The sequence below is a fragment of the Dendronephthya gigantea genome, unplaced genomic scaffold (assembly GCF_004324835.1).
Source record: "Dendronephthya gigantea isolate DGI-Jeju-01 unplaced genomic scaffold, DenGig_1.0 000111F, whole genome shotgun sequence".
Lineage (NCBI taxonomy): Eukaryota > Metazoa > Cnidaria > Anthozoa > Malacalcyonacea > Nephtheidae > Dendronephthya > Dendronephthya gigantea.
The window spans coordinates 172,930-191,019 of NW_021163121.1; the positions used below are offsets into that span (position 1 = coordinate 172,930).

At 39.0% G+C, this 18,090-nt stretch overlaps 1 protein-coding gene across 1 annotated transcript in view; it reads right to left on the reverse strand.

Moving 5' to 3' along the window:
- LOC114535139 (ADP-ribosylation factor-like protein 13B) overlaps nt 1–17,610 on the reverse strand; it is a 29,263-nt gene extending 11,653 nt beyond the window's left edge. Inside the window, exons 1-8 of the mRNA XM_028556517.1 lie at nt 17,416–17,610; nt 16,947–17,017; nt 16,233–16,366; nt 15,790–15,905; nt 5,963–6,068; nt 4,920–4,977; nt 4,369–4,448; nt 3,807–3,871 (exon numbers count right to left, since the gene is read on the reverse strand). Of these exons, the coding sequence (XP_028412318.1) occupies nt 3,807–3,871; nt 4,369–4,448; nt 4,920–4,977; nt 5,963–6,068; nt 15,790–15,905; nt 16,233–16,366; nt 16,947–17,017; nt 17,416–17,468 (683 nt within the window). The 5' untranslated portion in view covers nt 17,469–17,610. The remainder of the gene's footprint in view (nt 1–3,806; nt 3,872–4,368; nt 4,449–4,919; nt 4,978–5,962; nt 6,069–15,789; nt 15,906–16,232; nt 16,367–16,946; nt 17,018–17,415) is intronic.
- Between the last annotated feature and the right edge of the window lie 480 nt (nt 17,611–18,090).

An 18,090-nucleotide genomic window follows, 5' to 3' on the forward strand; every position in this document is an offset into this window, starting at 1 on the left:
TCAGCGAAGAGAATGTTCCAAAAGTCACCTGCAGTAAAACCACCAAATCGCAAACCGCTAGATTTCCAACGAGATATGTCGACGAGTTCCGAAAGCATTTCAAAGGATCTTTTATGAGACAAACGAGAAGCAGAACTTGGGATATCGCTCCAGTTAAACACACGATATATACAGGCAGAAAGGCAGGGTTGTACCCGGCGAGAATGCTATCGACTGGCATCGAGATATTCAGAAGAAAAATATCAGAATTTTCAAAAGAAAGACATAATTATGTGAGCACAACCCGGTTGTTATTCGCCTTAACGACCGCTTTCCAAGTGCTTTGTTTATTTAAGAAAACTTTAATATCAGTAATGAATTATTAAAATATGACTCGCACTTGCAACTTGCAATGCAATACTAGTTTTAAGAGATGTAAATTAGTACAGAGTTTTCAAAATGTAAGTGAAAGAAACGTACATGGAGTGTAATAAACATAAAAGTTTCGTAGTTGCCAAATTTACATCTCTTAAAAGTAGAATTGCATTGTAAGTTGCAAGAAGCATTGCACCGTGTAACAGGACCTTTAGTATTTGCGAATTTCATTTTCGCAGTAATTTTGTTTTGATTCTAATATATTTGAACCTTTCTAAATACCGTTTTAAAGACGTTGGCAGGTAAACAGCGAGACGTTAGCAATGAAAATGTATTTTATAAATGCTTTCTAGAAAACGATGGCTATTTTGAAAAGATATTTAGAGTTATTTTATCGCATGTATGTTATAAAAGTCGAGCTTTCATATTTTATTTAATTTTGCTATCGGCCGCGTCAACTTGTATACTGGTTAAAAATTAAAAGAAAAATATATTTAAGAAGTCTATTTTATTTTGAAAACGTCATTCTTTAAGTCAATATTTGAAATATATTGAAAGTCAATTATTGGACACTATTAATCTGGGGCCGGTTGTATGAAAGCCGGATAACGCTAACACCGGATAGTGGTTTTTTCAATCGCTTCAAAATCACCTGTTGTTAGGTATAACTTTGATTAAATCTTAGTAGTCCAAGTCGAGAATCCTCTTTAATAATATTTAGTTCCAAAGCTGAGATTTTATAGCTTTTCAAGCATTTTTAGAACGGTTGAAAAAATCACTATCCGATGGATAGCGCTATCCGGCTTTCATACAACCGGCCCCAGAGGTCGGTTGTATGAAGCCCGTTTAGCTTAAAGGGTGGATAAGTCAAAATTATATAACACTCTTACATCTCTCTTGAATGAGTCAACTTGAATATTATGCACAGAATATGTAGTGGTAGACAGTATTTTTGCATTAAGGTAAAAAACATTTCGTTTGATTGTTGAATACAACAATAGACTTGCTTTCTATTTTGAACTTATCCACCGTTTAAGGTGGCTCGATACAATTTTTCGAAATTTTTAGATGCACTTTTTAAACAGGGATATTAAGCAACTAATATTTCACTAAGGCTAAAAGTTAATACACATTGCAGGAGACATATCTAGAGCGAAAATATTCTCAGAACCTTTGCCTGGCAACCGTTACCATGGCAACAGAGACGTTGCAAAATGGCCGCCAAACAGGGTTTAATCGTGTTTATATCACAAACGAGTTCGGTGACCCCCAATTTTTTTTTCATTGAACGTTTACGCCATAAATGCTTTATCTATAAAAAAGTTTTGAAAAAATTCTAACATGGGGAATTTTTTCTATTTACAAAAACGTTATTTTTGCTTATTAAAAAATTCCCCCATGTTAGAATTTTTTTAAAACTTTTTCATAGATAAATAATTTATAGCATAAACGTTTAATGAAAAAAAAATTGGGGGTCACCGAACTCGTTTGTGATATAAACACGATAAAACTTTGTTTGGCGGCCATTTTGAAACGTCTCTGTTTCCATGGTAACGGGTGCCCGGCAAAGGTTCTGAGAATTTTTCCGCTCTATATATGTTTCCTGCAAAGTATATTAACCTTCAGCCTTATAGTGAAATATTTAGGTGCTTAATATCCCTGTTTAAAATGAGCCCCCAAAAAATTCGAGAAACTGTATCGAGCCACCTTAAGCTAAACGGCCTTGATACAACCGGCCCTAGAACGCGAACATACATGACAATGATAAATTATCAACCTCGCGAGGAAACGTCGTTTTTCATCAGTGGAAGAGTAATGTCAGTTAAAGAGTTGACAAAACTATCCATCAGTCTCTTGTTAACCCATTAGCTTGCAATGCACTCCCATTTGGCACTTTACTCTGTATAATACTGTTATAAAATTCTTTAATTGATACGCGAGGTAGGAGATCTTTACAATGGTTTTAACTAAAGTTCGCTAATGTTCTCTTCTTTAAATTTTGATCTTGATCGTCGTTTAAATTGTTCTTGTCTTCTTCGTCAGTTCTGTCGTTGAGTTTTCTAGCGTTTCATAACTTAATCTTTACTCCGCTAGTCCACTGAAGGTTGGGGTGTTGTGCACGCCCTTTTATAATGAGGGTTCAGTGACTCTTGCATACGTCATCAACCATAGTGGGCTGATCCTTATCCAGCCAATCAGCGTTGTACATGTAATCAGTGGGTTGGTCTTAGAAGCTCGCTCCAGCTCTCATATTTTGTTTATTTAAGGCGTTGACGCAGTGGTCGAGTTGGTCTTTCGCTCAATCGATCAATACTAAAACTTGTTCACAACTTAAAATATTTATCATCAACATGCATTAAAACTATCAAACATTGTTTCTGTGAAACTTATTTTATAACTTAACTACATTTACTACAACTTTTAATCGACTTAAGTTTCTTGTGACGTAACTCTTAAAATGCTCGACCGCGCATTATAAAAAACACATTTGATTGACATAAGAGCTTCGCAGCTGCCTCGAGCATGCATATTTTCAATTATGACAGTTAAACTTGGCAACGACATACGACTGTTGATCCAGATGCACACGTTTTGACAGGATGATTGATATTTTCACCTTACTACTTAATTCAATCCCACGAAATGTCATGCATGAAAGGAAATGTGATTAATAGTTGCGAATGGGCCGAATTTATATTTACTCAGGCGTCTTGTGGCAAAACTTAATCACTAATCCCTGTCATGCTCTTGCTACTTCTATTTTTATAGCTATTTTTATATGCGTATCTCAATCACTATGAAGCCTTGCGTAACAATACAAGATGAGTTTACTCATCAGGGGCCTGGGGCTATAAATTTATAAAAGACTTGTTAACTTTTAGCTGCAGATAAGAACAGAATTGGCCAAACAGAGTCGGTAATTTCTGAGTTAACTAGGATTTAACTATGTAGTTAAAGAGTTTTATACAACCGGCCCCAGTTGTATAAAAGACTAGTTAACTTTTAACTGTAGTTGAAGGACAGAATTGGCCAAACAGAGTTTTATTTCTGAGTTCACTATAGGATTCAATTATGCAAAATGTAGTTAAAGAGTTTTATACAATCGACCCCAGTGGAAGAGTGCTGCCAGGTAGCGAGTTAACAAAACTATGTGTGATTGTTGTCTTGCTGCAGTATTCTACTCTTTATTTTTCGTCCTTAAGGCCCGTTTTCACTTGCATTTTTAGGTGGGATTTTGTGTGCGATTTCCTACTAATTTTGGTAGATGTGAACGAGTGACTAGTTACAAAAGAGCTCTTACGTGAACATCCGTTACTAATTCACTTGTTCACATCTGTCAAAAGGAGAAAACCGCAGCAAATATCGCAGGTTAAACATTGCCAGAGTTCACTGATCTTAAACCAGTTTGTTTACAATGCATATATCCGTCAGATGACAAACTTTTCACTAACCTTTCTTCCCGATTTTTTCTAACCCTTTCCAAGCGCTCAGCCTTCGTCTTCTTCTCAGCCTCTTTCTAAATTAAAAACAAGCAACGTTCTATGTAAAACGCATTCTTTCCGAGTGAGAAACAAACTGTTGCGAGAAAACGCTGACACAAAATCGATCACAAATGCACCTAAATAGTTACTGACTGATCTCAAATGCAAACACTGATTATGCAAACACTGATTTGTAACTGGCAATGGACAGGGTGAAACTGAACTAAAAATCCAAACTGGATGGATCAAATCAAAGATGGCGGATACTGATTACTGAAGCCTTTCTTGTAGGTACCATCCAGGCCTCCACGCGGAAATTTGGCATAGGTAAAATGGCGGCAATTATAATTTTACCTTTGAAATTTCCGCGCAAGTGGCCTGGATCATACCGACAAGAAAGATTTCATGTTCCACCATCTTGGCTTCACTCTGAAGGAAAGTCAGAGAGTGAGCGTTCTAGTCTTATTTCAGTTTACTTGAAAAACCTGACACACACAAAATCAGTTGCGATGGCAACTTCAGACCAACATACCTGAATCTCAACATCTTTCTCAACTCGCTCCTTCAAAGATGCAAAATCCTCATTCATAGTTTGTAACAACCATCTTAAACCTTAAAATTAGATATTAAACCTTTCAAACATAACAGTTACATGTATGTACATGTGTATCAAAATCCAACCACGGGTATAAAATAACCAAGCCTAGGTCAGCCTCGTACCCAGGCGCATTAATACTAAAATCATGGTAAAATATATAACGTTTCATTCAGTTATTATATAGAGGTAAGCGGAAAGAAGGCAAGCGCGCGGTGGTGCTTGGGCCTGGCTATACCTATTCAAATGAATAGGATATAATTATGTTGAATGCCTTAATATAGCAAATGAACTCTGTATCTGAGCTGGAGCAATATAATCCCTGGGGCCCGTTGTATCAAGCCCGTTTACCTTAAACGGCGAATAAGTCCCCCATCCTGCATTATTACACCATAAAGGCACGCGACTCGTTTTTTAATTCTTAAATATATTTCACATTCATATATTATGGTCTGCAGCATTTTGTTCTACAAATTCTAAAAAGAAACCTTTCTTCAGCTGACTGTCAATTTTTCGACCCTCATTGAGTAAAGCTGTGCACTGGAACTGAAAAAATATTTCAGTTAATTCATTTTACAATTGGGATTTGGATATTAAGACAGGAGACAGTTTCATAGAGTTATATTTCAGCATAAATCAATATCAATAATCCGGCTTACTGTACCTCTAGGAAAAACAGTTTAGAACAGATAGAGCTATCCAGTATAAATAAAGTTAGTTTAGTTTAGGTTTCCTCACTGTAGTAACACTGGGTCAATGAGAGATGATCCTTACTGGACCTCTAGGAAGAACAGTTTCGATCTGATAGATCTATCCAGTATAAATAAAGTTAATAGTTTAGTTTAAGTTTCCTCCCGTAGTAAAATTGGATCAATAAAAAATGATCCTTACTGGACCTCTAGGAAGAACAGTTTAGAACTGATAGAGCCATCCAGCATAAATAAAGTTAGTTTAATTAAAGTTTCCTCTTGTAGTAACACTGGATCAATAAGAGATGATCCTTACTGGACCTCTAAGAAGAACAGTTTAGAACTAGCTGATAGAGCTATCCAGTATAAATAAGGTTTCCTTAGTTTAGGTTTCCTTCTGTAATTAACACTGGGTCAATAATAGATCATCCTTACTGGACCTCCAGGAAGAACAGTTTAGTTTACTTTATGTTTCTTTCATCAATAAGACATATTATTATATGACTAGAATAGTTCATTGGTACATCAACTAAAATCAAGCATTCTGATTGGTTCCTGATCGTTCGGTAACCAACAGTACGGACCGGCAAGGTTCAGCGGAGATTTTTTAGTTGGGAATTTCAATCGTTTTTAGTCATATAATAAATAGTTTATTGACTGAGCTTGTTCGGTCTGAACAGGAGGATACTGGTCTTGTTCTTTTTTTGCTTGTATAGACCTCGCCTAAAGGCTCGATCCATACAAACAAAAAAAGAACTCGACCAGTATCCTCCTGTACGGACCTCTCGCTCAGTCAATAACATATATTGAACATGCAGTAGAATTTAGTTATTTTTACTTACAACTTTATAATGACTTTCGCATTTCTTTGCCAACTGCTCTAACTCAAATTCCATATCAATATCTTGTTCAGACATTGCTCCATCAATGTCTTGTTTATTCGGAAACCTGTATATTAAAACATAAAGGTACAATGTTTATATATATTATACTAACTCAGTATCGGATCAGGAATAGATTTACTGAGGGCCATGAGGCAGGCCCTCTGCCAGAGGCATATCCCTTTATCAGCTAGGCTGATGGATGAACCTGCCAGGGTGTAAATTTAGGTATCGGGTAATTATTAGGGAATTATGAAAGGCAATTAACTAGTATAAAATTATAATTACATCAGTTGTTCCATTCTCATCACATGTCTATTGTATTTTGCACAGATAAACCAATAGTAATCTTATAAATAACATATTTTTCAAGTCAAGGTTGATGAACTTTACAGCAAGATGAATGCCATTGGTAATTTTTGCTAAAATACAATAAACATGTGACGAGAAAGGAACCATTTTTGGCATAAACCTGGACAATAACATAGTTAATTGTGACGTTATTGCTGTAGCTCAGCCAATCCGGGACAGCCTGGGTCGAGCATGCGGGAGAGGGAGCTTGTAGGGCGAGCATACTAAAATGGTTGCCGAGCTTTTGTTTGTAAAACCTTTTCTTTTGTTTATATACGCAGTTTAAACAATAAAACGTTACATGGTGTCAGGAGTAAACCGAATTTTAGAATGTCGGGTCCCGAGGAGGCCAATCATGATGAGATTGCTGAACAAAACATTGCAACAACACAGCCACAAGTACAAAGTTGTCAGATGTTTATGTCCAATGTGCCACTTCCGCACAATCTGAGCGTGAAAGGAAACCTTGCAAAGAATTGGAAACAGTGGAAACAGGTATGGAAAGCGTACGAAACTGTCACTGATTTAGCCAAGAGAGACAGTTCTTATAGAGTAGCAACATTTATAACATGTATTGGATCCGAAGCACTCCAAATACATATGGGATTGCCGTTTGCAAGCGACGAGGAGAAAAATGATATCACTACAGTGATGAAGCTTTGGGACGATTATTGTCTCGGTAAGACCAATGTCATTTATGAGAGATATAAATTCAACAACCGAGCCCAAGAGCAGAATGAAACTATTGATGAATATGTAACAAGTCTACGCTCCTTAGTAGAGACATGCGAATTTCAAAGTTTAAAAGACGATTTAATTCGCGACAGAATTGTCTGCGGAATTCGTGATAATGGCGTGCGGCGGAAGTTGCTGCAAGAATCTAAGCTAACTCTGGAGAGATACGTTGATGTGTGTCGAGCAGCAGAAGCGACGAAAAATCAACTCAAGGATATAGCTAACGTCCAAGGGGCAGAATCACCAAATGATAGCGTCTACAAAACCGATACTCAAAATCAACATAAAGCAAACAAATGGGATTCCAGGAAAACTAGAGATGGGAAAGGCTGCAAGTATTGTGGTAAACAGCACGAGAATATCAAAGAGAAATGCCCTGCATTCGGTAAAATCTGTTCCAGGTGTGGCAAGCAGAATCATTTTGCTGCCAAATGTAGAAGCAAGCCACTTGTTGACCACAGAAACGTGAATAATCTTAGTGACAGCTCAGAAGAGGAATTGTTTACTGTTTCTGCTGGTGACAACACCAAAAGTGGAAATGCCAACTTTGACAAGAAGATTTATGCAACCATGGAGATCAGCGGGAAGCCAGTTAAAATGCAAGTTGACTCTGGTGCTACTTGCAATATCCTCCCAAAACACCTTTTACCACCAAACACAGAGATCCAAAAGAAAACTAAAGAGCTCATCATGTACTCCAAGATCAAAATGACAACCTTGGGAACAGCAAAAGTAAGTTTTCGCAATCTTAAGAACAGTAAGAAGTATCGAGCAGAATTTGTGATCATTGAGGGAAATTATACACCAATCATAGGAGCCAAGGCTGCTCAGCAAATGAACTTGATTGTTGTTCAAAAACAGAATATTTTACATGTAAGCACAGAAGATGTTGCCAAATTGCCTACTGAACATAATCTGACTAAGCAAGAAATACTAAGCGAGTATTCTGATGTTTTCAATGGCCTGGGAAAGATGGATGGCAAATTGCATTTTTTAGTTGATGAATCGGCCAAACCTGTTGTCATGGCCCTGTAGTGTCTAGCCATTCGAACAAGACACAGATGCACACGGATTCAAACACTGAGCAGTTGTATTATAAAATGCCTCTTATTTATATACATCCAAGATTGCATATCTAATTATACCTATACCTGCATATCTAATTATACCTAATTAACATCACAATCCCTTCTTTTCTCAATATTCTAATTGTCCATATTTACGTAATAAAACTAATAAATAATATACTGTTTTTTTTTTCCAACGGTTTTTTCCAAAAGTTTATCTACATACCTACATGTAACTTTTTAATATGCTTAAGTACCTAAATTGAATTATCGCACTGACTTCATGCATTACTTATCTAATTTATACAACCAATATCATAACTAATATCGAACTATCCAGAACTATAACTAACATATGAACATACGTAATCCTTAAACCGTTCAGGTGCACGACATACCCTCTGAGGTCTATTAGGTCTATTAGAAATATTTACACTACTTTCCTTACTGTTCTCTTGAGACCTTCTCTCTGCTTCTTCCTCAGCTTCCTGTTCCTGTACATTTTCTTGATTTTGCACATCCTCTTCTACGTCAGATGATTCCACTTCAAATTTCTTCACATGAGTTACATTCCTTCTATACTGAACTCCTGTTGAAGATTTAACTACTACTTCGTTTCCACTTTTATCCACAACTTCTAATGGTGTTCCACAAAATGTGGGTGACAATTTGTCTTTCTTCTTTCCTTTTACAAGGACTTTATCGCCTGCTTGTATGCCACATTTTTGAGCTCTCCTACGCATATCCGCATAATCTGCACCTTTCTGTTTCAACTCACTGTCTCGATCCTGCACTTCAACCAACTCTGGTCTCGCGCTTTCTTCACGCAACTCTGGTAGTTTAGTTCGGACTTCTCGCCCAAATAACAACTTTGCAGGACTAACACCAGTCGTAGAGTGTGGCGTACTTCGATAGGCTAGCAAAAATTTATACAATTCTCTTTGCCAATCTTTCTTTTCGATTTGGGCAATTTTCAGAGCTTTAATTAAGGATCTATTTTGTCTTTCAATTTCACCGTTCGCTTGCGGCCAAAGCGGAGTTGACGTTAAATGGAAAATGTCATTCTCTTTTAAAAACGCCCCAAACTCCTCCGAAATGAATTGTGGTCCATTGTCTGTTCTCAGGGACTCGGGATTACCATGAACTGCGAAAAACTTTTCCAGTTCAAGAACGATCAGTTGTGACGTCACTGACTTCATAATGGCTACTTCCACAAATCTACTAAAATAATCGACGAGCACCAACAAATAATGTCCCGAGGGCAACGGTCCCAAAAGATCTACCGCTAACATTTGCCAGGGTCTCTCAGGTAACTTAGTTCTCTTCAATGGTTCTGGGAAACACGGACTACTTACGAGTTGGCATCCAGGACACGTCTTACATTTACGCTCCATTTCCCCATCAATACCAGGCCACCACACCTTTGAACGCAATCGCTGTTTCGACTTTACGATACCTTGGTGTCCTTCATGAGCCAGGTCAAGAACTCGCTTTCGTAACTTACGAGGAACTACGATTCTGACACCTCGTAACACTAGGTTTCCAACTACGCACAACTCTGTCCGTACCGCTTTATACGCTGGCGGGCTGGAATTCCACTCCTCGTTTTGAATACATTGTCTGATTTGCGTTAACTCCTCGTCATCCCTAGATTCCTTCTCCATTTCCTTGATAGGCACTGCTATTGGAACAGCGTACAATGCAACGTTACGAACATACTCTTCAGCAACATTCCGCGACGTTTCCTTCGTATTCTGGACTAACCGAGATAATGAATCAGCGATATTTTGTGGGCCGGGGACATACTTCACTGTAAACTCATATGGTTGAAGTCTCAATACCCATCGTTCTATTCTAGCTGACGGTCGTGAATGATTCGAATAGATCACCTCGAGCGGCTTATGATCAGTCAAAACCTCAAACGAAATCCCATAAAGATATAAATGAAAACGTTCACACGCCCAAACAATGGCTAACGCTTCCTTTTCCGTCTGTGAATACCTACGCTCTACGTCTGATAGACTTCTACTTGCATAGGCGATGACTCGATACTTCCCTTTTTGTTCCTGAATGAGAACAGCTCCGAGCCCAACTGGACTTGCATCTGTTATGACCTGTGTAACAGCATTCTTATCGAAATAAGCCAATGTCTCAGCATTTCCTAGTTTTTCTTTTACTTGCTGAAACGCTCTCTTCTGCTCTTCGCCCCACAAAAAGGTTATATTCTTTCTTGTCACTCTTCTTAATGGCTCAGCTGTTGTCGCAAGCTCAGGAATAAACCGAGAACAGAAGGTCACCAATCCCAAGAAACTTCTCACTTCTGATGCAGATGTTGGTTCCCTTGTTTCAAGAACTGCCTTTACTTTATCTTCTGTAGGAGCAATTCCTTTCTCCGAAAGAACATGACCCATAAATACAATCCGGGAAATTCGAAACTGACACTTTTCTGGATTCAGGGTAAGTCCCTTCTCTCGTAGGCATTCCAAAACTTTACTTAATCTCTCGTCATGCTCTGCCAAGCTCCGACCGTGGACAATAATGTCATCGGAAATATTGTGTACCCCCTTGCATCCTTGAAGCACCTGCTGGATGATATGCTGGTATAACTCCGGTGCTGACGTGATCCCGAACATCAACCTTTTATAACGATAAAGGCCCGTATGTGTAGCAAAAGTAGTTATCTCTCGAGAATCCTCATCAAGTTCAACCTGATGGTAACCCCATCTTAAATCCAACTTGCTAAACACGGCACTCTCGTTCATATCTTGAAGAATTTCATCCACTGTGGGAATTGGATGTCTCTCTCTAACCACGGCTTCGTTGGCTTTCCTCATATCAACACATAACCTAACATCACCATTAGGCTTGGGCACTACGCATACTGGACTCACCCATGGTGTCGGACCATTCACCCTTTCAATCACATCTAACTCGAGAAGTTCATTGACTTTCGCCTCCACTTTGGATCTCAGACTGAAAGGAATTCGTCTCGGACTTTGCGCCACAGGTCTGACATCAGGGTTTATATGAATTTTAGCTTGATAATTCTTTAATTTTCCCCAACCTTGAAAACATTCTGGAAACTGGTCTGCCACTAAAGATAGCACAACATTAGCTTGTGGTCCAAGTCTCAAAATACCCAGTTGTACCGCCGTCTCTCGCCCAAGAAGAGTTTGCCCTGTACCAGCGATGACAATAAATTCAGCTTCGGCTTGTCCACCATTACATTGAACTTTAGACTTGAACACGCCACGCAGAGTATCAAGTGGCACTGTTGACCCATATGGAATAGGACTTTCCTTTCTCGACTCACATTTAATGCCTTGCTTTTTCAAGTCTTCCCATGTCCGTTTATCAACAACATTACAGGACGCACCCGAATCAATCATTATGTTTCTTATATTTGCCCCACCAACAACCAGGTCAAAAAAAACACTTCCATTCACCTTACGTTTATCTTTTGTCCCCACTGCAAAAGCATATTCATCATCATCGTTGATCTGATCATTAATTTTACTTTTCACCTCCGTCAAAATTTGTTTGACACCAGGATGCTTGCTCTGCTGCCCATTTCCTCGGTTGGACTGTGTCCTACAAACAACAGCAAAATGTCCTATTTTGTTGCACTTCTTACAGGCTTTACCCACAGCTGGGCAGTTTTTATCTCGAGCAAAATGTCCATTTCTACCACATCGGTAACACTTTTGACCTTGCTTACTATTTTTAATATTCTCGCCCTTTTTCCCTTTCCATCCTCTGCGCTCCCATAGTGTTAACTTCCCTACGCCGATCACTCTCCATTCGTCTAGCTTGCATTTCACTTGCTTCCATCGACCTTGCAACTGTCTGTATATCATCTAATGTTAAAGTCTTGCCCATTTCTAACAACTTCCTTCTAAGTTTAGTTGATCTACATTTGTCAATGACCTGATCCGAATATGTTCTTTCTTGTACTCTCCAAATTCACAATTATCACTTTGGCGGGTCAATCGAATAACAATTGATCGACTGTCTCAGATTCCCTTGGAACATTTGTCGAAATTCATGTCGCTCAAACGGCACATTGATCTGAGGTGTAAAATGAGAGTCTAGAGTTTTCATAGCTTTTCCATACTCATCTGTTTCGTCTTTACTCCCACTAGCCGGTTCTTCTAAAGTTGAATATACTTCTTGAACATCCATTCCTGCTGAATGGAGTAACAAAGCTTTCTTTTGCCTCGGATCAGTAATTCCTTTGCCATCAATATAGAACTGAAATGCTGTTTTCCACCGCCGCCATCTTGGTCCTACACTCGTCATATCGCCAGTACAATCAAACGGCATCACTCCACTTACTCCTAGGCTTTTCGCCATAATAATCAAATATATTTATACTTCAGGCTTTAAACAAAATCCTCGTCGCCAAATGTAGTGTCTAGCCATTCGAACAAGACACAGATGCACACGGATTCAAACACTGAGCAGTTGTATTATAAAATGCCTCTTATTTATATACATCCAAGATTGCATATCTAATTATACCTATACCTGCATATCTAATTATACCTAATTAACATCACAGGCCCCACGGAGAGTGCCCATTGCAGTAAAAGAAAAGCTGAAAGCAGAGTTGGATCGACTCGAAATGATGGGAGTGCTTACAAAGCAAGAAGCACCAACCAAGTGGGTATCTAGTTTAGTTGTCACTGAGAAGGCTAATGGTCAAGTCAGAGTCTGTATCGACCCCCAGCACCTTAACAAGGTACTGAAACGAGCGCACTACCCCCTGCCGGTAATTGAAGAAGTTCTTCCAGAGTTAGCCAATGCTCGAGTTTTCAGTAAAGTTGACCTGAAAACGAAGGACGGTTTTCTACAAATTGAACTTGATGATGAGTCAAGTGAGCTGACAACCTTTCAAACACCCTGGGGCCGTTATCGCTGGCTTCGACTGCCCTTCGGAGTTGCCCCAGCCCCTGAAAACTTTCAGCAAAAGCTTGATCAGAACTTAGAGGGACTGAAAGGTGTGTATAAGATCGCAGATGATATTCTCATCATTGGCCAGGGACCCAACTCAGAGAAAGATCATGATGCAAATCTGAGAAATCTGTTGGAAAGATGCCGTGAGAGAGAAATCAAGTTAAATCCTGCAAAGTTTGAGTTCAAGTGCACCAGTGTACCCTTCATCGGACATACACTAACCCAAGAGGGATTAAAGCCTGACCCGTCTAAGATTGTTGCAATCACTAAAATGGAAAAGCCACAAAATGTCGAAGCAGTTAGGCGACTCATTGGGATGGTGATGTATTTATCGAAGTTCTTGGATGGACTTTCCTCTGTTTGCGAACCACTGCGAAGATTAACACAAAAGCATGGCCAACTTGAGAATGGAAAGATGAACAGGATGCTGCATTCGAAAAGATCAAAGAGCTAGTTTCTACTAACTACACATAGTACTGAAATATTAACCCAAGTGAGCCAGTCCAAGGCGAGGGAGATGCCTCCTCCACTGCACTGGGTTTCGTCCTTACACAAAGCAGCCAACCAGTAACATTCGCCAGCCGAGCACTCACCCAAGCAGAGACCAGATACTCTCAAATTGAAAAGGAACTTCTGGCTTTAGTCTTTGGTCTCGAGCATAATCATCAGTATGTATATGGAAGAAAAATTACCTTATGGACGACCACAAACCACTCGTGGCAATATCGAGGAAATCCTTAGCGACAGCCCCCAACGCCTGCAAAGGCTTCTACTCCGCCTGCAACAATACGACACAGCTATTTACTACAAGCCAGGGAAGGAGATGTATGTGCCAGATACATTGTCCAGAGCCCATCTGAATCCTGTGAGAGATCTAAGACAGAAGATGAAACCGAGCATGTCCATGTAGCAAATTTCTTACCAATGTCAAAATCACAGTTCGAGGAATTACAGAAAGAAGCAGAAATCGATACCTCAATGAAGAAATTAATGGAAACCATCAGGAAGGGTTGGCCAGACCAGAAAAGCCAAGTACCGAGCGACCTTCATCCATATTATAGCATAAGAGATGAATTGTCGGTCCATGAGGGAGTGGTGTTCAAAGGCCAAAGAGTCGTCATTCCGCTGCGCTTACGACAAAAGATCAAGGAGAAGATCCATGCGGCGCATATTGGCATCCAGGGCTGTTTAAGGCGAGCCCGAGAGGTGGTCTATTGGCCAGGCATGAACAAGGACGTAACAAGTTTCATATCCCACTGTGATATTTGTGCAACCTCGCAGAGCGCCCAACCCAAAGAACCACTGATGGCCCATCCAGTACCCAGTCGACCGTGGGAAAAGATTGGTACGGACATTTTCACATACAACAACAAAGATTTTTTATGTACCGTAGACTACTATTCTGATTATTTCGAAGTAGATCAACTGAGCAGCAAGAATGGAGAAGTCATCATCAAGAAATTAAAGAAACATTTTGCAACTCATGGTATACCTGATGTACTACAGAGTGACAATGGCCCTCCCTTTTCCTCCAACGATTTTTCTTCCTTTACAGCTGAATATGAAATCAAGCACACTACCAGTTCCCCCAAGCATCCACAAAGTAACGGTAAAGTGGAAAACGCAGTTAAAGTCGCAAAGAATTTGCTAAAGAAGACCCAACAATCCGACGGCGACTACCAACTGGCATTACTCATCTGGAGAAACACCCCAACAGAAGGACTGAACAGTTCGCCCGCGCAAAGAATATTTGGCCGTCGCACTAGAACACTTCTGCCTACGGCTAGCAAACTCCTAAAGCCTAAGATTATGTCTACCGTTAAGAGTAAGCGGACAAGACAACAACGCCACAGAGAAGTATTACAATCGGAATGCAACCAAACTACCAGCTCTGAAGCGGGGGTGATATTGTGCGAGTATTACTAAACCCCGAAACCAAGCCAATTCGATGGCATAAAGCGAAAGTTCTTGAACAAGTTAGCGAGCGGTCCTACAGAATCATAACTGAAGATGGTAGATTATTTCGGAGAAACAGAGTACACTTGCGCCCAAGCACAGGTAATTTAATCAGCAAAGGGACCAACGGAGTGATGATGAGTATGAACCAAGTCCTGAGATACAAACACCAATACCACCAGTAGAAAACCCAACCGAGCACTCAACCACCCCACCCATCGAACCGGAGCCAGAACCACCGAACTTAAGACGGTCACAGCGAACTGTTAGATTGCCAAGCCAGTATAAAGACTTTATTATGGGTTCTTGAACAAGTTGTCTGGACTGTCTAGCACTTAGGGAAGTTAACGTTAAATCGCTTAAGTAACTAAAGTATATATATATAGATATTTAGTTGACATTAACTTTTATAGAGGAAAGAGGATGTGACGTTATTGCTGTAGCTCAGCCAATCCGGGACAGCCTGGGTCGAGCATGCGGGAGAGGGAGCTTGTAGGGCGAGCATACTAAAATGGTTGCCGAGCTTTTGTTTGTAAAACCTCTTCTTTTGTTTATATACGCAGTTTAAACAATAAAACGTTACATTAATGAGTTGTATTGTGCTTTCATTTAGTCTCTAAACCATGTATTATCTATAAACTGTGAACAAACCAACTATCATACCCACGTAAGGTAAAAAGGTAAAGAATTACGTCATTCAAAATGGATCACTTCTATACTCACACAACAAAAGGTTTCCCAGAGAGTCTTGAGTCAGACAATGCTTCACGTAAAACTGTTCTGGAATCTGCTATTCTCTCACGGTCACTTGTGTCAACAACATAAACAACGCCAAATATCTGAAAAAGAACACAATGTCATTTATATTCTTGTATGTTTGTTTGTGACAGTCAATAAGTAATTTAGCTTGTAGGTACACCACTTAAGTATTTAATAATGCAAAGATTTCTGTCTGTTAACCTTGCACTGATGAAGGCCCAAGTTAACGGACCAAAAGCTTTGGAGTATTAATTAGTACTTATGTGATGTACCTCCAAGCTAAATTACTTACAATGTCATATATTCAGCATCTGTTTTAAATCAAATTGAAATGACCTAGAATTCGAGAGGAAAGAATACCAATTAAAACACTAAGAACCTCTGTGCTTGTATATGTGTATATGTACCTCCGCATAATAATCTTTCCATATTCCTCGGATACGAGGTCCACCACCAACATCATAAGCTGTCACTTTAAAATTCAATAACTTGAACTCCGCACTGGAAAACCCGATTGTTGGAACTGTCAACTCTGTGGGTTCTAAAAGCTATAATGAATATATTTTGTTAACAACCATCCCAAATTATAGACACAGTAGTAAGCTAATGGTTTAAAAGAGACACTGACAGATAATTTTGTTAACTCATTAACTGACAGCTAGTATACTCTCCCAATGATGAGTAAAATCATCTGGTATTAGACAGTCGAGTAAAATACTAAAGTAGGCCACATCTGGGTGCATTGCTAACTAATGGGTTAAGAAGAAACACTAAAAGATAGTTTTGTTAATGCATTAACTGACAGTACTCTTCCACTGATGAGTAAAATCATCTGGCATTAGACAGAGTAAAATACTAAAGTTAGCCACATCTGGGTGCAATTTGCTAGCTAATGGATTAACAAGAGACACTGACAGATAGTTTTGTTAACTCATTAACTGACAGTACTCTTTCACTGATGAGTAAAATCATCTGACATTAGACAGAGTAAATACTAATATAGGTATCAATATCTGCTTATCTCTTAAAATATGTCAAACTTTTCATCACAGTATGATTCAAACTCTCATCAGAAAGAAGATATTACTTTGATAAAAAGGCTTTAAATTATATCTTAATACCTCCTTTCAAATCATTGATAATAGTTGATTTGCCAGCGTTATCAATTCCTAACATAAGAAGTTTGACATCTCTACAAAACAAAAATTTTAAAAAATAACTGTCACAAAGAAATACCAACTAAAACTATATAGACCGTTGGTAAAGAAGGTAAATCGTATTCAATCGGCTTTGATCAGCGAAAGAAACACATTTTAATTCTCTAAACAAAGCAAAACGAAGCAGTTTTGTATCAAAATTTGTCGCAAATCTATGCACAATTAAAATTCGATTGTTTCATGAAATTATTTTCTATGCTTTTCAGACGAGTGTAACCGCTCTGAATTACTCCGCAATCTACTGTACTATAAAGCCGTTTTCACGCACAGCAAAATGAGTGAATAAGACCGTAAAATATCCGAAATTTTTGCTTAAACAAATCTTTAACAAACTATGCTCAAATAGAATGTAAATATAAAACAATATACAAACCTCGAATCCCGCTTGGATATGCGAGAAAAACATTTCGAAATATAATCGAACATACTACGGTGTCTAGCACGGGATAAAGTAGCCTTTCTTTAGTAAAATCATCACTAATTTAACGCACTCTTGCTCGATAAACCAGGGTCAAAACACAAGATATTTGCTTTAGTTTTCGACATTGTGCTTGGAGCATTCAATGTTTCCCCCACCGACCACCGGGTTCTTTTTGAATTTTGATTAGCTGCCATGGCAACCATTGAACTTGGGAAAGGACTGGAGTAAGGGACAGTGGGTCACTCTGCTATATAGAAATGGGTGGAGGGGGTCATTTGTATATCATTTTATTCATTTCTACACGACGTACCCCAAAACTATTGAAATTAGCAATAAAAATGCAATAGTCAGAGTTTGAATTTAAATTTTGAGAAGGAGAGTTTGAAATTTCGAAACAGAAATAGGAATTACGTAATGATTCTGTACCCATGTTTTGAAATTCATTCCCACAGTGTTCTGGGAATCCAACCCAGAGGCCCAACACGCGTTTTCATCACTATCAACAAACACGTTTTAGTTTGGCCCCAAACATGGACACTGTTTTTTGACCCCGACCGAAAGGGAGGAAAGCCAGAGAAATATGATGATCCTCACTGGACCTCTAGGAAGAACAGTTTTAATAAGAGA